Source organism: Glossina fuscipes, unplaced genomic scaffold, assembly GCF_014805625.2.
Source record: "Glossina fuscipes isolate IAEA_lab_2018 unplaced genomic scaffold, Yale_Gfus_2 27, whole genome shotgun sequence".
Taxonomy (NCBI): domain Eukaryota; kingdom Metazoa; phylum Arthropoda; class Insecta; order Diptera; family Glossinidae; genus Glossina; species Glossina fuscipes.
The window spans coordinates 7,186,878-7,212,380 of record NW_023998422.1 but is presented as its reverse complement, the minus strand read 5'-3'; the positions used below and the strand labels follow the sequence as shown (position 1 = coordinate 7,212,380).

The following is a 25,503-nucleotide window of genomic DNA, read 5'->3' as shown; positions in this document are numbered from 1 at the left end:
CTACGAACGGTAAAAAAAGTTTGCCTGATTTGAAAACACTATAGCATTCTGCACTAAACGAATCCTGAAAATTAACCCATCAAAGGAAATAGGGACAAATATGTGAAGACGTTGTCTTATGAAATAAAAGCGAACGCAGTCGCTTTTTTGTAAGCCTTTAGTGCCAGAAGAAGACACAAAAAGCCCTTCGCTGCCGCATTTCTGAGTAGATAATAGTCGCGAATACCAAGTCGGGAACTCATGTCTCAGCTCGATTTGATTATATGGTTGCAACTATGACGAGTGCTCTGTCGGGGCCATTAAGCTGCAATCTTTCCCTTCTACTCTTTCTCTGTCACTCTTTCTCTCTCTCTTTCTTCATTTCTTTTAGGCCATCACTATATTACACGTATTGGAGACATCCCGTGACCGTATGATCATATTGAAAAAAAAAAAAAAAATTGCGCCGAAGGCATTTCGAGCTTAAAATTAATTCATTTATCTCCGTAAGAAAAAAAATTGTTAACCAATCTATTCACCATCTATTCACTGACAAGGGACAATGAAATCTATTTCGACTCACTTCTGTCTTATATTAATATGCTTCAAATTTAAAATAAAATCTGAACTATTAACCGATCGTCAAAGTAAAATTTGAATACTTCGAGGAAACAGCAAACAGTCTTAATGGCACAAAGGACTTCCCATGACATTTTATGTATATATTTAATATCATAACAAATTAAAATCTCAATGAAAATTCCATTAATATCTGAATGCAGTTCATATTTCCGTTAAGAAGGTTGAGCTCACGTGGTTTGTTCTTTGATTTTTGGTCTGAAGTAATAGCCGTTATGTAAATATTTCGTAACTATTAACATCAAACAAGCGAATGTAGGATATAAAGTGGACTGGCATCATTTTTTGGCTCAAAAAAAATGACTTATATCCTGAGGAATAGTCGACGATTTGTATTTGCCATGTTTGACAGTAAGAGAGGTAAATAGAAATGTCATTGACGAGGAGCAAGAGCGGCAATTAAAAACCTTACATAGTACCACTGAGCACAACCCACGTTAAATGTTCAATAAAAGTTAGGAATTTTACGGCTTGTGGATAACGCCTCTTATACGAGAGCGAGTCGAAAAAATAGATGAATGCGGTCCATTTTCAGCACAACAAAGTTATATGTCAAATAATTAATTTGAAGCGCTGTTCATGAAAAAATATTAAAAAGTTGGTGGGTGCCCTATGAGGATCTTTCTGGGAAAGACGTATAATTGGAAGGAGTGTAAGAAATACATTAATGTGCTCCTCCTGTCTGGAGGTAATGTCGTCTTAAAATAATAAAACCACGAATTTGTTCTTATATATAAATTTAGAAAATCGATTGGTGTCATAAAAGCCTTGGCTATCTTGAACTGTTCTATTTGTTGTACATATCGGCACAAGCGGTTTAAAGGTTAAAAATCTTCAAAAAAGAAAAAGTTGCCATTACCACAAGTAAACTTAATGTTTTCACTTGTGGTCTTGTTTTTCTTCTTTTGTTTGAAGTTAATGAACAGAAACCGATTTTGGCAATAAATTAATCTTTAATTAATCAGGTCGTAAGGAATAGTATAAAAAGACTAATAAACTCTCTTCAATTATTTCTATTATTTACGTCTAAAAATGATCTCATTATGATCGAGTTAAATGGACGGATATTATAATAGTTTAGGTGATATTTTAATTGACTTCACGAACGAATTGCGGTAATTACAACAGAATTGATAATTAAAATTAAATTGTATAAGAGAAGCGACGTTTGAAAAAAGATCGCCAGATCAGTCAGTCATTGTAAAGCAATGAATATATGTATGTAAACAGAAATACCAAACTATGGCAAACTATTTTGTTACAATTAAAAAGTTATGCAAAAAAATCATAATTTATTAATAACGCAATATCTGTTGAACACAGACGGACAGATGTAGATCATAATAGATTTTTCGAAGAAAATATAAATTTGCGAACATTACTCAGTCTGCTCCTCTGTGTGAATAATTCCTTTTTCTTTTGCATAGAGCCGGCACAACGGCACAAACCCGTTGTCCTTGGCCGAGTAGTGAAAGGCCATGAAATTCTTCCTAATCTCTATGAACATACGATTGACATATGCGATAAAAAAATCGTAGGTTTTCCTTTTTGTTCTTTTGTAGCTTTTTTTTTGGCGGTGACCTGTAAATTTGATGGCGAATATGTATCTAAGTTATCGCATCGCTCTTGCTAAGGCTCTTGTTTCCGGACTTGAATCTTAATTCGATCGGCCCTACATTCTTGTAGCTGGTTGTTGCTTGACTTATGTTGACTTGTTAGTGCTTTAAGCTTGAAAATATTGTAAACTGATTACTTTGAATCTTACGGTTGCTTCTGATCGATGTTCTTCTCTATAATGTCCTGGTTTAAACTTTTAATCATAAAAGAGGTGCTTAATTCGTTTGAATGAGTAGCCAGTGGTTACCCACTTAAGCGGTGTCCAGTATGATGATGTCAAGTATGGTGATGGCTGGTAAATATTACAGAGAAAGCAGAACATTTATCTTCAGAAGATCTCGTAGCTGCCCTACGAGAAATGATTGTAAGAGAAGTTTCGACCTCAATAATGCTTCTCCTGCTGATCAAACTGCTTATTAATCAATCAAGCATATCCTGAGTGATAATTGGCGAAGGGTTGAGACAAATTAATTTGTTTTTCGTTAGGAATTTTTACCGTGGAATTAAGCTTAAGCTACAGGCATTCAATCTGTTTGTTCGTCTGTGTATTGCCGGTATTCTTAAATCTGCAGAGAATCACAGAGAAAGCTGAAACTTGGCATATTTTAAAAATGAGATCATAAAGTAGTCTTGATCGAAGTGCTGATAGTCATGCAAGTATCGTAAGAAAAATTTTCTACAAAATGGTGAGTACGCAAAATCGAGGCCAAGGGTACATAGTTTTCATAATAGCGCTTTAAGATGCTTTGCATTGGTGTTTAGTATGTTGTGTTTAGTTAAGTGAACCAAAACAACTTCCAACGCTTGCTTATTATATTTTTAATAAATATATATGTACGCATATATATATGTATATATATATATATATATAGCCTTCGTCGATATTAGCATTTTAACAATTTGTAAACCATACAAACGTATAAAAAGGATGCATAGAAGAGAAAGGAATAATCAAACAATTAAAATCAGTTTAAAAATAGTTTGTTCAGTTATTGGTTTTCTTATGCTATATACGTCAACGCACCCCCGTCTCATTTCACATGCATACGTAATTTGATTAACAATCTATTGTGCAATCGCATAATAATATTTATCTATGTGTGCGTATATAGATATATATATATATATATATATATATATATACATATATCGGTGTGTTATTAAACATACATAATGATAAAACACATTTATTAATGGTAGAGACTGTAACGATCTGAAATGCAAATGCTAAATATTACCAATTATTGCCCTGACAACTAACAAACGTTTAACAAACAAACAAGCATTCATAGCGACTGCTCCCAGTGCCGCAATCGCCAAAGCGTGCACCTCAAAGGATATACGAAAATGTATTCAATTGCAGGCGCAATAGCAACAGTAACAGTAGCATCATTGCATGTCAGCCATTGTTTACTACTGTACACGTATGTACGTACGTACGTACGTACGTACGTATCTATATATATGTTTGTTTGTTTGTAGGTAGGTAGATAGGTAGCTAGGTAGATAGGTACGTACCTACGTATGTAGCTATTGTCCCATTGTATTGGAGTACGTTCATATAATTCGAATGAGAAACCCATTCAATACGTACGTATAAATTTGTATATATGTGTATCCGAGTGAGTGTTTATGTGTTTATGTGTATGTGTTCCATCTTAACCCAACAAACAAACAAACAAACAAACAAACAAACAAACATTGTAAAATTGCATCCCATGCAATGAACGATAAGCTACCGATTTTATAGAATTAACAACCAACATATATCCACGCTCTCTGTTCGGCCGCCGCTCTTTTAGATATATAGCAATAGTCACCGCCACCGCCACAGCTATAGGTTTACTTGAATTAAATAACTCTAACAGCAAACAATATGCGTGCAAAAATTACAGGCTTACAAACAAACACATATATCCATACATGTGTATGTACATATATGTATGGATGCATATGTAAGTTTAGAACTCGTAAAGATAGAAAAAGTAACCACGATCTGTTTAAAAATCAAAAACACAAAACAAAGGAAATTCAAACGGAGTGCACGAAAACCTACCTGCCTGCCTGCCAATGTATATTAATGCATATGTCTTGTTGTTGTCGTTTGTTATTTTCCTTTGGAAACCTCACATAAGTTTGCGAGTCTTATTAAAAAGAGAAAACCCAAAAAAAAAAAAAAAACAAACAAACAAATAAACGAAAAAAAAAAAAGAAAAACAACGCAAAAAGAAAACATCCTGCATCCCTCTATTTAAAGGGAATCTGTTTGAATTCCATTTGGAAATAAATGGTAATTAGGCGAATTGCGTCTAGCAACTGAAACGTTATGATTCCGGAAAATGGCATAATTTTTTTCTTATTTTACTTTGGCCGACACAAAAAACCAAAACAAAAAAAAAAAAAAAACGCAAGTACAGTAAGAAGGCTCGTTGCATTTCTTACCTTTTTCATTATGCCCGTTTTCCGCTTTGAAAATGTTGTGTAACGGCGTAGTTTATTGTCGATGTATTCCATTTTGATCTTGACACGGCCTTTGGTCTTTTTGCCATTGGCTGGCGGTGATTTTTTATTTTGCAATGAATTGTAGCTGTCATCGATCACATCCGAGACACCAGTGCCACCAGTTGATTGTTGTTGTGATTGCTGTTGTTGTTGTTGCTGTTGCTGGGCACTATGTTGTCCACTGGCGCCACAATTTTCAAGCGCTTGCAATGAGCTCATACCCGCGCCAGCTGAACGATGATGATCGTCGTAACAATCGGAGCCGGCACGTTTCATGCCACGCTGCTGGCCATGCTGGCCATGACTGCCGCCACTATTTGTTAAAGACTGGCATTGCGGAGAGCCCGACATAAGGCCACCCGCGGTACGAGAACCTAGACCTACGCCACTCGCGCCGCCACTCATACTCTGTAGAAGGCCAGCACTTGGCGGCCGCCCACTAAGCACCGCCACGGCAGGCGGATTACCGTACATGTCGGCTTGGTCGGCCAATGTAAGCCCAATACTACTCATCGAGTAGTTGAGATTATAGCGCGAGTCACCGCGCGAAGGATCCATTCTCAAATAAAAGTTATCCAATGCGATGCCGTTAATACCGAGGTCTTAAGTTAATTAAACTATTCTTTGCCCCAAATATCGGTGATAGTGCTTGTTTTTTTCTTTTTTTTTCTTTCTTTTTTTCTAAAGGTTGCAGGTGATTGCTTACAAACGTATTAGAATCAAGCTTTCAGTCCACCGGCAATCTTATTTACGGTTTAACTATTATATTTTTCTTTACGTCCGCTAATTCGAATCCCGTTTTATTTATTATTAACTAGTACGACCAGCACAAATGTATTAAATTTATCCAAAAATAAACACAAACACACAACCTTTATTCTACTTAATGGCATGCAGTGAGCAATTTCAACACCAACGCGACCGCAAATCTTCTTTTCTTAAACAGACAGCTGTTCAGAACAGCTTCATCTACCGATGTGTAAAAACGATTTCGTTACGCTATCACAATTTCAACAAATCAATATCATTTGAATTTGATATATTTTTGATAAATTGTATGAAAATTTCCCTGGATGCAATTATAATTTGCATATTTTTCCACAACGTTTTATCACTTTTACCACTGCAATGCAACACGAATAAATTGTCAGTTGAAAACTGATGGTTGCTGCTGGCGCTGCCTTTGCTGTCACTGCTCTCTGCTGTCAGAATGTTAAACAGTGTTGAAAAGTGTTGAAATGCAACTTAGTAGAGTTGCATTTTTTTGGGCACAATAGCAATAAAATTGAAATAGCGGTCAGGACGAGACGACCATAATAATCGAGTTGGAATTTTTTTATTTTTTTATTTTTTTTATTTTTAGTTTCTTTTCCTTTTTATTATTATTATTATTATTATTATGTCTTCTGCCGTTGCGTTGTTATTACTTGGGCACCTCGATGGAGACGAAAACCAAAATACATTACTTAGTTCCAAAAATGATGAAAAACTATTGTCGTGGGTTGTTAATGTTTGACACTATATGGAAGTTGATGCGACTGCGTTCACCTTCTGTGTTCTGTGTTTGGAAGCACGCTACCGAATACGAAAAATGTTTTCAAATGGCTCTAGCTCTAAAGGCACGTACTAAAACATGTTTTATAAGTAACTATACTAACGCAACGCGATCAGACAGATCAGTAAATGAGCAGAGAAAAGAAACAAAAAAAAAAAAAAAAGAAAAAGAAAGAGATGTTTATTGTTTTTCTCATAGAGAATTGTAAATAACAAGAGAGGTCCGTTTCTTTAAGAGTATTTTAAATAAATTGTGGATTTTTGTTTTTTCTTTAAGAGATGTAAACAGGAATATATATATATATATGGTTTATATACTTTTGTTTGTTTGTATGTCTAGCTACATTTTTAATAAAACGCTAATTAAATCAATCTAATTAGAAAAAATTTAAATGCAGTTTATTTTTTCTTTTTGCCAAAGCACATTCCCACACATACATGAACATGCACATACATACACATACACATATCCATATCCAATCGCAAAGTCAGGCAGGCAATGTGTCAGAAATAATTATTCGTATATGTGTGCGTAATGCATTTATTTAGGTATTCATTCTCTCATAAAATAAACTGGTTTTGTTTGTGTTAACTTACTATGTACGATATTTTGTAAATTGGCAAACAAATCACGAATTGCGTTCCCTTTAGATTAAGGAAAAAAAAAAAAAAAATATTCGTACTGTTGTCTTTTTTTTCTCTCTTTTTTCATTTTTTTTTTTTTTGAAAGAAGACCTCGGAAGATTTTTAAAATTTTTTTTGCTATTTATACGAAGATATGGGAAAGTAATATCTCGTCATTTTTAAAATTGTGTGCGTTAATAAGTGTGTAGCTGTGCGAACGATCTGGTGGTAGGGATAATTTGGAAAACCGCAATAAAATGTTTTTTGATTTAAAAATAAGCAAAAAAAAAAAAAACAAGAGAAAAAGAACAAAGGTTAACTTTAATCCACCACGTTTATGAATGGTGATCGTCGGGTTGTCAAGCGAAAATCTTTTTCTTACTTACACTTTAACGACTGATTATAGGTAGGAAATTTGCACAAAAGATATTCGAAATTAATTTGTGTCGTTCGCTACCGATCATTCTTTACTTGCTGTTATGTTAACATACAATTTAGGCAAATAATTAATTTATTCGTAAATTTTTTTTTCTCATTTTAATAAAATAAAATGCTATCAGTGTTGGATTAAATTGAAATTTTCATAAATTTTCTTATTGCTGCACATTCTATATCGCTTAGAAATGATGTCTGGTACGATAGCTTATGTTTTCTCTGGGTTAACTCCGATGATATTGTCAATACCATTTACATGTCATACCATTTACAGTATCCGCCGACGGAACTGCATCTTTGAACATGTAAAGTGATTCCTTAGATTCATCTTTAAGCATTCTACCTCATGTCGGAACTTATTCTTCTTCCATAGGGTTATCAAAAATGATCAGCTGCTCAACTATGTTCAAACTTTTCTTTTATTTATTCTACCAGAAATCCGTAGATGAACTATCATTTAATCTACGTATATTCTCTCTCTTTTCGCATTTTTCGTGTAATGGGTAGGATGTTCAGCTTTATCTGTAATCTGCAGAGTTAACTTGGTGCTTGTCGATCATCTTGTTCGTTGTAGCTATTGTGTTAACGCTAGCTTGCGTGCTCTGTAGTCATCTTTAATGCTACTTTTTCTGATTTGCTACTACTCTGGGGCAATTCCTTAAATACTTCCTCCTTAACTTTTTTTCTCATCCTCCTATGAGGCTGGATAGTCATAGTGTTGGATAGCTACAATGTTGGATTGTCATTGGCAAGTTGTTGCTTGCAACTAGTAATTTGTAAGTTGAAAGAGTGTTTCCTTATCGTATTAAGGGTATGATTTGTATTATATTTGGTACTATTGATCTTATGCTCAGGAACCTGACGTAAGGAAAGGCTTCGTATATTACGCTAACGGAAATAAATAAATAAATAGTTTCTTATGCTTTTTGAATTAATTTGAATTTACTGCAGCTAAGACGGAGTTCATTGTTAAGAGAAAAAAAGATATCAGGCGCAGTTTCGTTAGTAAACATTAGCACACATAACTAAATCGACCCATTTTTCAATTATTCACCATTCATAGATGAATGGACATTCGGTATTTTTGATGATCTAATTGCCGGCAGGAAATTCACGACAATATCTTAATTGAAAATCAAATTTAAATCGCTTGTGACCCTGTGTTCTATGATAAAAAAAAATTTCGCAATTTTTCACTTACGGCATATGGAAGGTTTTCATTTACATAGACGTTTAATCCATTTACAGAAAGAAATTCTTACAAAAGTAGTAAACTGAACATAGTTCGGTGTAAATAGAAGAAGATATTAATAGATACTCCTCTAGTAAAGGCACAAAAGTAAAGGTTTATTTTATTATTTCCGAAATTTGATGTTATGATGTGATCTGATACCATGATGGTATGCTTAGCGGTAACGACATACGTAAGGACTTAAAACTGTCTTCTAAGTGCGGCTATAAATTGTGTTTTCCTCTCCAATCGATATGACATTAACTTTCGTGATTATGTACATATATCAAATACAAATAGAAAAGATTACCTTTGTAAGGCTTCATTAAGCGTATATAAGAAATAAGTTTATATTATTTAACCATATTTCAAGGTGATGTCTCTCTTTCCCGCTAATCGGCACTAAATGCGTTTCATTGAGATGGCCTTTCAAGTACGCTGCAAGACCCAGTGCTTCAATCTCTGCTCCGCGAGGGGGCATTAAACGCGTTTTGTGTAACCCAGAGCCCCTCTATTCCACCAACTGTTGCTAACCTCGCTTCAAGGAGATGTCTTTGCAACTGTAATCCGCGGCCTCTCTCTTCCACGTTACGTGATGCGCCGATTTACGCCAATTGCTTTAACGCCTTGCAGATTTATGATCCACGGGGTGGGCGTGCAAATTGCGTACTCCTCACCAGTATCTCTCTTCTCTTTTGCTCAATTTTGGAAGAAGAATTTTTATCCTTTTCGTTATATGTAGCGATACGAGACCGTTGTATGATCGGATGTATAAACGAGTTTGATTCAGCTGCATCTGAATTGGGTTTTTTTTTTATGCTTATCGTTTAGAATGGTTGTGTTCTATTTCGTTTGGTTTTCTAAACATCCGAAGTTGACTAATATTGAAAAAAATTAAATAAAGTTATAGCCAATCAAAGGTCGTTGAATTGTGATTCATCTGACTATTTCGAAAAACATAATTCAAAAATTGGAATATTTGAGCGGATAGATAGAGGCCATCAGCCATCCGTTAGTCAAGGTCATAGCCATTAAAAGTAAACTTGCACTGTTCTTGGCTGTGGAAGATCAGCCCATTAGTTGCCCTCTGTCGTTACCGTTGCAAGAAGAGCGCAAGGATGGATTCTGTTGGAATGAGGCCTCAATTAACGTAAATAATTCAAGTCGAATCCACACAGGCTTTAAAGGCATTCATAAATCTTTGGAAGATCGGCCAAGTGCATTAAAGAGCATCATCAATTTTTGACAGGGTCGTTTTGGCATGAAAAGTAAGAACCCATGGGACATATTTTGGCAGATGATACGGACTTGATGCCTTTAGTAATGAAAGAAATTAAGCTGGAGATGATGACAGTGCCACTGGCAATGAAGGCAATAACTTTCAATTGCGTTCAAAGAGGGACAAGATATGCGAAAATGTAAAGACCAAACTCCTGATGACTACCCCAAGCATTTGCGTACTAGCGTTAGTTAAAATTACTACGTACTTCATTGTGACTAGAGAGAATGAACTCGAAGATGCCTTGTTTGATATTAAGTGGAAGAGAAATTATATATTATGAGGCTGATATTGTCCGGAATCGAAAGTCACAAGCATCATATTCATTACATGGCATATATTTCCGGTCTTTGGTAGAACAAATTATATGGATTTTATGCTTCACTGGCGTTCGTGCGTTATTCCCCCATTCGATGAACTGATTCATTCGCAGAACTGGATTTGAACTTAGTGATTTGTGTTAGTGATGTATCGAAGTGATTGAACTAAACGTCTCATGCACGATTTTTCACGTAAGTTGTCTGGTCACATCCTGTCTTAAAGCGCTCAGATGTATATGGAGCAAAATCCCACTTCTATATAGACAAACCGTGCGAATGATGTTTACTATAAATTCCATAAAAAATCCACGAAATTATTTAAAGCAAAGCAGACATCAAATATCCCAAGATACTGATCTTACTCTTGAGGCTAAAAGACATCGATTGTCATACTGGTTTAAAAGATTCTGTTTTACATAAGATAATGATGTCCAGAAAATATAGAAATAGTGCCATGTAAACGTGATTTATTAGACCAACTGAATGAGTTGGGCATTGAGGTTGATTGTAGAATATGGTTCACATAGCTGTGAGAACGGTTCTGTTGGCGACGAGGAAGTTATATCCAAAGCCTCAGCCTAAGTAATCCTGTGTATGATTTGAGAAGACCGTCTTTAAAAATGCGAAAAGCTCTACCAACAGAAAAAGCGAATGTGCTAAGTGCGATCGTTATGGCCATCACGCTAAAAATTACCCTCGACCGAGCTGGAGTATCCAATATCGCTTTAAATGGCCGAATACATTTATAGAGCCGTTAAGAACAGTTAAGATATTGTCTCCAAATTTATTGATCTTGATCATTACTTTTGCAGCGAATGTCTCTTCAAGCCAATGTCTCTTCTGAAATGTAAGTTATAACTTTCTATTACTGTGAGCGCAAGTGGCAATCGTTTCTCGCTTTGGCGGGTCACGGTCACCCGTAGATAGCAATCAATTTTTGCAGCTGCCTCTTAAATTGCCTCAGCTTCTTATATTGGTCAATAATAGTAGTCTTTCTTCCGCACTCTGTATTTTTGAAATAAAGATAAATGATTTGGCGAAAGCGATAGCATACCGAACTTGGCTTCACTTTCGCAAAACATACGATTTCGTTAATTTTAATATAAAAACCAAAGAAGAAGATGCCCGTGTTGATTGTAAAGCATGAGTTATTGATAGAGATATTAATTATCTTTGTAAATAAATTCTTAAGATAACTGTTCAAGTTTATTTTTTGATGACTTATTCCATACTTTCCCTTTTTCCCCTTTTAAAATAGCATAGGCTATTCTTTTACCGTTGCGATGATTGCTCTTATTCAAACAAAAACTTGGCAGCACTTACAAATCCCACTTAAGTTCTGCAGCATTGTAATAATTATCTATCTTTGAAACTATAAATTTTACGCTGAATGCGGGAGGGACCCCTACTATATGTTTATAAACCTGAGAGGAACCCTACGGCTGGTCTTTGGATGTTGTAAACAGAATGACAAAACTATTAAGCCCTCATATTTTGTTAATAGATGTAAAACCATAACATAATATTTTTTGTTGGCAATGTTTTCACAAAACTTTTAAAAAAATATGTAAAAAAAAATTCTTGGCACTGCCCCCCATAATTAGTGAAATAATTACTTTTATCAGTTTAACTTGAGTGCATTGTATTGCTTTTGAACACAAGTACGTATATGTATAGAGCGAGAAATGATATTATTGGTGTAAAATGTGTTTAGTGAAAATTGTGCTTTTAATAAAATTAACTAACATATAATTACGAACGACAGCAATAACAACAACGAAAACAAGCAATAGTCGACAATTATTTTTCATAATGGAAAACATGATATATGCGTAACGCTAGTAAATCTAATAATATTTCGAAAAATATTTTACAAGTCACGATGGTCGCATTGTGCGTTTAGTTGCGGTTGGCCTACTCAGACACGCCCACAAATACGCAACTGTAGTTTTGTAAGCATTTCAAGCAGCTAACAATTCTCTTAAAGTCAATTAAATTATATCTTTTGAAATAACTTGTACATATATGTACGCATATATATACATATATACATACATGCTTGTAAGTATGTGTGTGTGTGTGTGTGTGTGTGTATATATATATATCTAAAAGAATGTTTATTAAATTGATATTTACATAACTGCCAGCCATCTTAAGCGTAGACAGACGTGTTTAGTTCAAATATGTCTATATTCATAAAATATATGAATATGTGCACACCTATAATGTACAGCGTGTGTATGTATATATTATGTGTACATACCTGCCTACACAACTCTGCATGTATATATGCGCTCAATAGTAAACTCTTTTCTTTGGTTTCCTTTTTTTTTTTTTTTTTTTTTTTTTTTTTTGTGAAACGCATACACATACACATACTCTGTGCAGAGTTTAATTGATATACTCACATCAATGCTGCTCTCAGTTTTTATTGCTTTGCTCAAGCTTGAATTTTGTCTATGCTTTAAGTGTATGCGTAAATATCAAGCATTCATATGAGTATATGTATATGTGTTGTATATAACTAGAGAAAAGCATAATTTGCCTCTCGTAGATCTTTTCCTTTTTTTTTTTTTTGTGTTTTTTCTTTACTGACATTTGATCATTAAGCCTACGCTACTAGTGGAACAAACACACACACACACACACACACACACACACACACAAACATACATACACGTATGCATGTTTACTTAATTTTAGTTTGTTTTCACATCTCTTCATTGCTCATTGGCTGCTCAGTTAAAAACTCCTCCCATGATTGCAAATAAATATATTTCTTTACTTGAATATATATGCAAATGGAAATATTTTGATTAATTAATCGTATAATCAATGCAGAAAAGAAATTTGAAATTAATTTGGCTTTCGAAAGAAATTTTAACAAAATCAAATCAACAGGCGGAAGAGGAAGACACTTATCTATTAATATTAAAAGTTAATTTTATATTTTCAGACTATAGAGGATCAGGAAACTGCCCGCACATTGAAGCATACGCCATACCCTTGTAAGCTGAAAATTGCAATTGTCAGTCGATGTCCTTCGAAAGTCGGCAAAAAAGATAAAGCAAGCCCGATGGTAGGACCACAACTTGAAATGAAGTTCAACTTTTAGAATCAGGAAAGCGATACTGTGTCTTTCTTTCTCTCTCTCTTTCTCTCTTTCTCGATTTGTTCTTTTTGTGTTCCATCCATTCTGTGAGCAAAAACTCTCTTGTTTCGCTGGGTCGCTGAGTTGAAAAAAGATTGCGACTCGACTTGCGGAATATATGCGAAGATGTATGTATACCTAACTACTCAACCTATTCGCAAAGGTATCTTTTTCAAATTGTGCCGTCGTACGCAAATTTGCAAGCCGTATAGAGTGAAAGCAATGTTTGCGATATATTTCGATTTTTTACATAGATCATCGATATGTGGGATTTTTTCATAGGTTTACCATGGTTTGTAACACCAACAAATACGTATCAGAGATAATACCTTCAGGTATACGTACTCATGATCAGCATAATATATTTGTTTGATTTAACAATATATGATCTGTCTGAGTAAACATCAGATTTCCATCCTAACAAGAGCATGAATTTCTTAGTTGATATATCTGAAGAGGTGAGCATCCATCACAAATGTCAAATTTTCTACACGGATATGGTGATGTTTGAGATTCCTTTCACAAACACTGGCCAATTGTACTTCTCTTTTCTGACCATATCTAGGGTTCAAGCGACTTCGATAGGCATTTGATATCTGGCGTAACCTCTAAATTGATCAATGAGCTGTTATAAGATGTCATGTTTGAATTTTCTCCTTGGGTAAAATATTTATATACACTTAACTATCACTGTAAACTTTTATATTCTGATAAACAAAGTGGAAAATATTTCAGAGATCGCGCATTTCATAACCAACTCATCTGTCGTCAACTAAGGGCAAATATGAAGAACGCACTTGAGAGATACGTTTATTAAAGGATTTCAAAGCAACTGCGGCAACGCATCCCAGCATCAAGTTGGGCGGATAATCAATTAATGTTCGGCCAAAGGGATACACATATCCGTTAATAATACGAAAATGCTCCTACTCGATCTGGAAAACTGTAGTCGTTCTATTACAAAGATGAGCGATTATGAGATAGATTAGCAATCAACCCTTTAGGTAGTCATTGAAAGAAAATCCCAAAAAGCCATAAAAAAAGAAGGAATATAACTTTTGACTAAAAGACTCTCGGAACAATAAAAAGTATAAGTTAAACTCAATGAGTGAAAGATTTCGTTCGAATTTCGGATGCTAAAGCATTGTTGTATTAACCCCTTAAGGGGATATTTACAGTAGAGAAGGATGACAGATATTGGTGTAGGCATCGGTTTGAAAAATTGAGACAAAGAATTAAAGTATTGTTACGTAAAGCACTCCCATGCCTATTTTCGTATTTGTCCGACTTCTCTTCAAATAAGTTCGTACCATAGAATTATGATTTTTAGGATAATCTTGGTTTTATTTATAATTTTTGGAAGAATTAATAATAAGTGCATTATTTATTGTTATTTATGTTTATTACCACTCTTCGATCTTCTTCTGCTCTTGTCCGTTCGAATATTACGATTCGACTCGCTTGACTGAACTGACTTTGCCTTTCGCAAATAGTGTGTTGCGTATACACACTTTCATAATTGATTTGGTTACCAATACCAAACTTCATAGGGGCATTTTCATGCTAATCCCTGTGAAATAGTCTGTAAAGTCGCCAGCCTCATCGGCATAATAAATCTATATTTCTGTTAACACATTGAATTCAGTTTTCAACTTTGATTTCTAAAAAAATCGGTTAGTTTGCATGCAGACTCATTTTATCAAGTATGGGATTTCCAAAACAATGTGGAAGAATGTGATGTCTTTGTATTAGACGGTATTTGCACAAAGCTGAAGATCAACTGTAAATGTTGCCTTGCTGGCTCTTCGCTCTTATAAACGTTATGCGGCTAACTATATTGCATCATATTGTTAGTCAGGCGTTTCTAGGACTAAATCTTAACGATTTCAAAATAGGATAAACTTTTAAATATCAGAACAAAGGTGCAGGCGCAACTTGGTCTCTTTCAGTCACCTTAGAATTTCAATTTTCCAAAGTCGGCTAGTCCATCGAATATTGAGAGAGCAAATTGTTTACATCTTACGCTTAATTATCGCTGCCGAAGGTCATCCATCAATCATCGCTGGTAATCAATCGGATTCGAAAATCTTTGACGTGTTTTTAAAATAAGCTCTCACTATAGTCAAGAGATTGAAATTACGTCATTAGAGTTACGTGATTAGAAATAATTAATTGATTAAGTGGAATACAGCGGCTATGAGATCACATTCTTCATATTTGGTTACTGTTTTTACATGTTCTTGATTTTTTTTAGAAACTAAGTCAACCTTTGACCTTTGAAGAATTAAATAAAAGTTGCTTCATGCTAAACTTGCATCAATTTAACTAATATTTACAAGTGTTTTGATTTAAATCAATTAAATTATATATATGTATATGTTTAATAAATTGATTCGAATTGCACAATACATCTAAACATCGTTTTAGTTGTCAATATTTTTTCTTGCTATTGAAACGTCTTTCATACCCATAATATAATCAATTGCAGTAAGGAGAAGTGTTTTTACTATTTTGTGGGAACAAAATTTTCGATATAAAAATAAAAATTAAATTAAATCTTTACTTAAGTTTTAATCTTCGTTATTATACTCATTACAGAAGGATGCACCTTTTGCCCACAACCCAGCAGATAGTTTCGGAAACCTTTTAAAGCATATATCACCAAATTCTGAATCTGAATTCTGAATGAATGTAAGCATATGCTCTTATCCATCTATATTGTAGTCTGCTAATGCAGGGAAAGTACTGCAAAGTGCAATAAACTCAGTATATTTACCATCTGCCATTTCACGACATTTATGACGCCCGCAACAATATATTCTGTTCTGGCTGTCTGCATATAATTTAAACATATGCAGCAATGCTATATGATATACATTGTTGAACGAAAATAATAAATGTAGCGAATCAACAATTATTTTTACCCAAATTTAAAGGTAAAGTTTTAAGAAAAAAAAAGAAAAAAAAAAAGGAATAATGGAAGGAATGGCTAAGCGGCATATTCTACTGCTGAGGCGGTTTATGGGTGGTTGTGCGTGCGAGTGGTGATAAGGGGAAAGGGAATATGGATTAACGAACTAGGAATGGACCAACGAACAGCAAACAGTACAGGCAACGGGTCTTACAGACTTATTTAATTAGTGTGCCAAGTCACACCGCATGAACACCTTAAGAACCTTGATTTGTGTCATACCGCACCGCAAGGCAAGTCACAAAATTTAGTAACGCTCTACGGCGAAAGAGCTATGCCGTTGACAAAATTTTGCTTTACCCAAAACAAATTTTTGTAGAAGGACACAAACACGTAGTCGGAATCTATAGTAATAACACTGGGAAGCAGTACCTAAACCATTCTTGACAAGAATAAATTTATCATTTATACACCAACAAATAAATGGCCCAAGCTCTTACAACCGGGTGATCGCATATCATCTCAGTTAGAAAGTATTGCTAGTGACCGGGTTGACAATAGAAGTTTATACGTCTCTGCGCCCGTATTGTTACTATTGCTTTACTATTACTTAGTATTGGTATTAATGTCTTCAAACTTGTTAAAGAATTGGCAAATGGCTCAAGCCGGTCAAAGGACAATGCACATAACTGAGAACAACACTTTTGCTTGACGCGGTTTTTGCTCATTACTCATAAGCTACTGTCGATACACGATATAAATTACGACTTTTATTCGATAAAAATAGAAAAAATCAACCGCGTCCACTCGGTATTATGGAATGTGAAAATGAAGCTTTCTCTTTTTTATAGTCTATTTTAGGATAACGGTACCGAGTATAAGAAGCTCGATCACAGTCGAATATAATTTGTTTACTTGTTAATTTATAAAATTTTACTTTTTTTAATTTAATTTAAAAAAATTTTTATTTAATAAAAAAAAACTTTTTTTTGTATAATATTTTATTTAATTTAATTAAAAGAAATTTTTATTTACTTTAGGTTATTATTATTATTTTAATTATATTGTAATTAAATTAAATTAAAGTTGAATTAGTTAATTAAATTATTTAATTATATTATAATTAAAATTATAATTAAAATAATTAATTAAAATTATTTATTAAACTAATTTATATTTCATGTTAATAATATTCACTAATAAATTATATTTACATAACAATAACTTATTTTTTTTTATAATTTATAATTTTTTTAAAGATGTTCGATGACAGTGAGTGCTTTAAAGTTATAATTGACTTTTATGAAATTTTTTTAATAAAAGTGAACTTTAATTATAAAGAAAATGTTGCGGGATATTTTATTATCGAGGAGTATCCCACTACTTTTGTCTTCCGCCTGGAAGCATATCAAAACTGCGCACGAGGATGAATTCATTGGCATCACCATTAAAACGCAAGCATTGCTTAAGCAATGCATAAGTTATCGATTGACACGAACCATAATCAGAAGAGATAATATTTGGCGAGTGTAACGCATCCTGGATAACATATCTCAATTTAAGGCTTCGAACAGTATTCTGGATGCATCTTGCAATATGGGCCGATTGCCGTTATGTTGATCCCCAGGCATAATATGACTATTCTGTTATTAATTATTGTTCGGCATCGTCAATAGGTCCTAACATCTTTGCCTTGCAGTAACTCATAAAACACTGCAATCTGGTTGCTCTCAACCAATGCAAAGCAGAAGACCTGTCGTTGGAAACATTTACGCTTCAACATCATTAGCGTCGAGGATCCGTCGGGCTTACGTTTTATATTACCGCAACGTATCCAGTTCTTATCATTATTTACAGTTATGTATCACTTTAGTTCGAATTGTAGAGAAGAAAAACAATCAACACTTCTTGCGGCAATGGCATTTGTTTGTCAATTGTGTGCATTCAATATTGCAAACACTATATTCGGCAAGATCACATATAATGTGAGATAAGGCCACAGTGGAATAACTTTATTATTATTCAATTCAATATAACACTAGTTACGAACTCTCTTAAATATCTTAATTATGGTCACAGAAATTTGAGAATGACTTCATCGGCCGTTACATATATATATATATATATATATATATAACTAAAACAGGTTTTTTGTCGTATGGAATCTAATGCTTGCAGTGTCTTTATTAATGATAGGTATTCGGCAATTCTTTGAGTTATTGTTAAAAATTTTCAATGTTTTTTATAAACGATAAGTTGCCCATAAACGCGTCACATTTTGGAGAAATTCAATTCTGTCTAATTATCTGATTATAGCGACATATATAGGATTCTTGTGAAATTCAATTCACTTCTCTCGTTCGCCATCGATGAAACAATTATTTGATATAATTCATATTTATATAGTGCAAGGGTATATTAAATTTATGCGAGCATAGGCAACACCCAGAAGGGCTCATGATATATTCACCTTTTATCGTAATAACCGATTTAAAAACCGTTTCTGAATTACTTTCAGATTCGATTTAAGCATGTCTATCCGTCTATGCATGTTGTTTTCTTGTGTTCAACCTATCGAATGCAAGTTGTAAGATCTTTTCATGGACATGCTTTGACCCAAAGGCGACGGCTATTGAAAATAGTTTGGATCGGACCACATTTCCGATCACTTCCCATATAATGTTTTATGTTAAACAATCGTTAAGTGAATAATTCTAGGGCAGTGTAGGGTGTTTTATGGTGACCACAACCCAAAATATAGTGTTCGTATTTGTTTAAATATATAATTGCTCTTTCAATCATAGCGAATTTACATATTAATGTAATGGGAAATATTTACAAAGCTATGTATAAAACAAAATATTGTCATAAATCGCATACAAATGCATTTATATTTGGATACGTATATAATTAACACATAGTTGCATATAAATGCATGAATATATAACTGGTAAGAATGTATTGGTAGAAGTTTACATATATTTCTACATATATACATTTATTTACATTACATATATACATACATATATATATAAATATATCTATTATATGGCTTGTTGTGGTTGGTTAGACTATTCTAAGAATTTATACAAAATCGCCTGGAGAGATGTCTTTAGGAAGAAACCTACGTTCCTATAAAGCATACAGAGAAACAGAAATGGGAAAAACATGCGACTACATTGCAAATAATTCCTCTGGAGGATTTGCGTAACGCAACGTCTTTTCCACCGTAATAGCTAAGAACGTACAATATATACAGCAGCGTACAAGATCATCTACATGAACAAACGACAAACAGCTCTCTATGTGCATGCATGTATATGTGAATTATGCGTATACGTATAGCGTATGTATTTGTAAACATAACGTAAAGTTAAAATTGTTAGAAAAACGCGCAGTCCAGTCAGCAAGTAATACGAGTGCATATATATATATATATATGTATATATATATATATATATATGTAACGTCATTTAATTCGAGTTTAAGTTGATTCGCATCACGACACGCTACTTGAAAGTATTTCCCAACAATCCAACTTGAAAAAAAAAAAAAAAAAAAAGTGAATAAAAAAAAAATAAAAAAAAAGAAGAGAAGAAAAAAACTAGAATAAATACAAACTTCTTTCTAGCATTTAAAAGAGGTTTTCCTTAAACAGCAAAATACCGAAGCCACGTGCATAGACTGTCAGTAATAGTGAACCGAAATGCGTATGCGGACGAGAAACAGTGGAGTAACTTGATAATAAAAACGGATATTTATTAACTTAAAAAAATGTTATGTACATTTTCACTCGCAGTCAGTCTCTTGCTGCTATACTAAGCAAAATTTTCGCGGATATAAGCTCTTGTAAGACATCTTTAGTAACAAAACTCAAGGTTACATTGGCAAAAGGTCTTGTTTGTGATTGGAAAACAAGCTAACCTAGGGTAATAGGTTTTGATTATAGATGAAAAACATTATATAGATATGCATTAAATGTAATAGCAGGCCAAAGCACTCTGCAGGTTTTTGTATGAAAATTTTCTTTATAAAATTAGAAAAAAAATTTGTATTGAAATTTGTTTAATTATCACTTAACAAGTGATTGGAAAAAAAAATATATTTTTATTAATAATAATTTTTTTGTATAAATATATTTTAAATGAAAACTTTTTGATATGAAAAAATGTTCTTTCAATTTTCATTTTTGTTTTTTTTTTTTGGTTTTTTTGTTTTTTTTTTTGAATTATCATTTTATTTAATGATGACACGGTGAGTTCGTGTAGAAATATAAACAGACGTATGGACGTATGGATGGACGGACGAATGGACGGACAAGCATATACGGTACAGCGTAGATACTGGCGAGTGTATGACAACGTTGATGTCCATCACAGTTATTACTCCCCAATGAGGATGACGATGATGACGATTTCTGCATTCCGTTGGTATGAGTTCAAGAGAAAAACTCACCGTTGTTTTCGTTTTCTTCGTTGTTGGCTTTTCACAACATGCGTATATTGCATCTGTAGGGATGTATCCGCATCTTTGTATATGTGTGTGTGTGTAATATGTATTGTGAGTTTATATGTATTGGTATGGATTGGCGTGTCTGCGTGTAATGCTTAAATGCAGAGTAAAAATAACGCGCTTATATGATCTTTGTACGAAACGAACGATTCGATCGATATCATCAATTCTACAAATGGTATCTGACCAAATATGTCAGTGTCGTCGCCAACATGTCTTCCACAGAAAAGCTAGTCATGTACGCACATAATAAAATAGAAAATCACTGCTGCTCGCTTCAGAGTGTACGAATCTAATTAAAACGCTCACTTACCATTAACTAAATCTTAACATACATGAAAACAAGATGAGACGAGTAAAAGAAAATAGAAAAAAAAAAAAAGAAAAAATAAGCATTTTTCATTACATGCGTACAAATTACTTTACATCGCATCCAAGCTAATGAGCGAAATCAATCATAATGACTGACAAAACAAGAAAATATTTAAACATTTGATAGATGCACAGTTTGTATACCTACCTATGAATATAATATATATATATGTATATATATATATATACAATGTATATACAAATACATGCATGCATATGTACACACATTCACATATAAATACCTATAGAAGTCTATATAAATGTATATATAGAAGTCCGCGGTTTGATTATCGTCACACATCTCCAATAGATAGGAATTTATGAAAACGATATAGCATTGGAAAACTAGCTGTGTTCTTTTAGATCTGCCCAAAGAGTTTTAGTGACGACCGCCCAACTTTTTTGTCTTGTTTAGACTTCCTTTTTAAGCGGTTCTCTCTTCTTTCTTATTCGCGAATATAGAGGCAACAAGACGCAAGCAGCAGAAAATCTGTAAGATATGATAACGATGGCACGAGGTCTTGCTACGCGGATGAAATTTTGAGAATTTGGTCTTTGGATAGGATATGGAGGAGAATGTGCAGCTAAACAACTGCTCCTCCCTGCTTCTATTCTTCTGTAGACGGTCAAAGGTACAGGCACGCGCTTGTGAAAGCAAGGCGGCAACAACTCTCCCGTTGGGTTCGACAAACTGAAACTGTGTTGTCTTGTATAATTTTCTTCTTTTTTCTTAAGCAGATTGGAGTCGAGCAAAGTGAGCTGGAAATTTCTTTCAACATTTGATGCAAGGCGTAGAGTTCGAAATTATCGCAGGTGTGAACACAACACTAACCGTCCGAGATAAGCTCCACCAAGACTCAATGTGAAGTGTAAAGAATCATAAGCCGGGTCATAGGGCCGGGTCGGAAAGATTAGGTTATAAAGCAAAGAAGCGAAAACTCCAATAGTAAGTGTATGCAGGCGCTATATGTTGAGCTCTTTGTGCCTTTCTTTTCTCGAGCAGATTAGTTCTCCTCGGAAAATGTAAATCTTGCAATTTAAAGAAGATCGAAAATTGTATTAAAATTTTGTAAAATTTTTTAGAATAATTTCTCAGAAGCTTCGTTTCGCGAACCCTAGAAAGGGATATTTTGATTCGAGGCGCATTCTGGTTGAAAACGAAGCCATTGCATCAGAGCTTCTTTTGTTTCGTTTTTGGATATAATTATGAGATCAAATATTCAGGGCACGTCCTTTTTGCGTGGATGGGGTTGAGAAAGGCTGTACGTAAGGGGGCTGCAAACATGTTCGACTCGAAAGTGAAAATATCTGGAAGGGGTATGAAGAGCCTACAAATAGATTGCAACTATATATATATATATTAGCAACTACAAGATCAGTGGATGGCGACGCCAAGAAACTTAAATAGAATTATCATAAGCACACGTCATGTCAATGCGCAAGATTTTAAGGCTGTTGGGCAGTATCCTCACTCATGAACATCGGAGGATTTCGGTGTAAGCGTTGAGTGTCTCCGGGCAAAATCTGGAGGCTTCACACAAGCGGATTGTCTAAGCTTGGCTAGATGCGTTGATTTCATTTTTCCCTTCCCTTCCCTTTTCGTCTTTTAATGCTTTTACAATAAACGTACATTTTTAGCTTTTCTTTATATTCCTTAACTTAATGTACACGCTTTGCAACTTTGTCGAACATTTCGCGCTGCCCGTTTTATAGTTCCCGATATTGCATGAACGTTACTTGGCAGCAATTTAACGAACGAAAGATTATTTGTTCGATAGTAAGAAAAATGTAGGGTTTATCGACAAGTGTAACCTCTCCCCTTGTAATAGCAAGCCTTTAATCCACAACTGTCGATCTTTCTCGGTATCGAGAAGCATAAATCGGCACTTTAATGCCTTTGTCAATTTGTTTACTTTCTTTTTTAAATACATTTACACCCTACACCACGTGCAGAGACATGCAGCGACCAGAAGGATTTCTTATAAGATTCTCCGTCCATTTGTCCGTCCTGTTTTTATGTGTCCAATCTATCTTTGGATTGTCGACGTGTTTTGACCTAAGGACGAACGCTATTGAAATTGGTTCTGATCGGATCACTTTTTCGACTACTTTCAATATAAACCTTCTTTTGAAAAATCGTTAGATGAATAACCATCATGTTAAGCAAATGGTGGACCGTGTCTCGGTGCATTCTTTTTACTTTTCTTTTGTTCTCTCCTAAACCAATTGACTATTTTCAAATTCTGTAGCTTCAAAGGCTTAAGCCATTTCGAATTTTAGTTAAGTCACTCCTTTCATTTTTTTATGTATTTTTTACCTAGATTTGTAAGGTTAAAAATTTTGCCTAATTAACTTACATTCTTTTTAACACATTTACAATGAAAACTGTTCTGATCTCTTAATTTGGAATTTAGTTTACTTAGTTGAAAGGGCGAGATAATCTTTGTTAAAAAAGAAATAAATTTCGTATTTTATTTTTAGTTCTTCTTCTTATTCTTCTTCTATTCAGCAAATCAGCAGCCGAAAATTTGCTGAGATTTTAATCGGTTCAATTTTCTTCTTTTTATTACGACATAACTTTTCCTTCAAGCTAATAAATTTATGCTCACGGTGGATATAGTAAGAGTGTCTGGCAAAGATTAGAATTTCACTTATTTAATTTAACAAAAAAAAGCACTTTTTCAAGTCGGGTGCATATAAGATGTCGTCGCATTTATTGAAAAAAAAAAAGTCATTTCCATGATTCGCTGGCATTCAAATCGTTTAGTCTTAAAATTAGATATAGAGGTGAGTATGAAAAGTACCTTATGATAAATAACACGTATGTAAATGTATTTCTATATATAGCTAAATATATCTGATATGCGTACGTGTGATTGTGTGTCTGTTTTTTTTTTTGTTGTTTTTTCCTTCTTTTTTTTTTTTTTTTTTTTTTTAAGCGTCTGTTTAATAATTTTCTAAAATATGCCAGACCAGTACTTTACTGGAAATGCTTACTTATGCCATGCTTCCTCTATACTATTTTCTAGCCCTTCTATTGCTGTTGTTATTGTAACAATTTGTATGCGAATCGCATTTAATCAACGGCTAATATAATAATGGCTACGATTGTTTGATAAAGCAGTGAGTGAGTGTAAGGAAATGAACAATAGTGTGGCGTAGTAGTAACGTGCGGTCATTACTTTGCGCACATTTTGGGAACAGAGGAAGTTTGTAGCATGCAATAGTATGTCAATCCAGTGACTTTGTTTATGTTGCCAAAGACTTCCGTCACGGTACCACAAACAATTTGTATTCGTATAGAGCGTTACAGTTGGCAATAATCCGCCAATAAGTCTCGTTCGGTAGGCGGGCAGCAATAATCAAAAGTTTTAATTCTTGTATTGCTTGCATGGTTGCCATATGTTATATGCTCGCATCAATACTCAAGTCGCGGTTGATTAGACCAATCACACCATTAAACCGACAAGAACCGCTAATTTGTCAGGTTTTTTTTTGTACGCTTTGGCACACAAACGAGCTTAATAAATATGAAACAAGTGTGCTTGTACGTACACATAAACATGCACCCACACACACACACACACACTTGTATAGAAATATTTAATATATTGTTTATGGTTTCTTAATGCCTTTCTTTTTTTTTTATTTATTTTTTTTTTTTACTGTTTTGTTTGTATATTATATCTTTGTTCTTGTTCAAATGCTCGTAGGCAGTGCGGCACACAGAATTTTAAAGAGTTGTACACATACAGGTGAAACGGTCAAATTTAAACTTTTTCCTTTTTTTCTGCGCTTCACCTGCTGCCTTACTGACTTTTAACATTGTTTTTGCACACGAGTTTCCTTCCGTTTTTGGTGCCATCTGATACGCGCGCTTACGGTTTCGTCTACATTTACATATAAATGTTTTCTTTTTTTTTTGTTTTTGTTTTTTTTTTTTGTTTTTTTAAGTAAAAAACAGGCAACATGTCAATGTCTTTTATATCCGATATGTCTATATTTCGTTCTGTTTGTGTGTACCACACAAGTCTAACGAAATCACTGTTAAATGTTATTGAAAGTTTCGATTACAATTGAAGAATTACGTCAGCAAAGTGTGCTGCATTTAATTTTATATCTAGGATGGGCAAGCAATTAAATTGTGATGACCGTCTTTTTGCTTTTTTTTAGAGATGATTTTATGATGATAAATGATTATCCATAGCGCCGATGAAGTGAAGTAAAAAAGCTCTATGAATTTTAGATGCCTTTCAACATAAAAAGTTTCTTGTATTCATCACCGTAATAAGCTGTGCTCTTCCAGCGCCAAACATCCCATAGAGTGTACGATTTTTTTCCCGTTCACGCTGAGTGCAAGTGTATAAGTAAAGTATA

General features: G+C 34.0%; 1 protein-coding gene across 2 annotated transcripts in view; it reads right to left on the bottom strand.

Moving 5' to 3' along the window:
• Positions 1-6,080, bottom strand: part of LOC119635589 (serum response factor homolog) — a 48,207-nt gene extending 42,127 nt beyond the window's left edge. Inside the window, exon 1 of one of the 2 annotated variants that reach the window (XM_038030461.1) lies at positions 4,678-6,080. In XM_038030461.1, coding sequence (XP_037886389.1) covers positions 4,678-5,295 — 618 coding nt within the window. In that variant the 5' untranslated portion in view covers positions 5,296-6,080. The remainder of the gene's footprint in view (positions 1-4,677) is intronic. The other variant, XM_038030460.1, reaches the window with a different exon arrangement.
• Between the last annotated feature and the right edge of the window lie 19,423 nt (positions 6,081-25,503).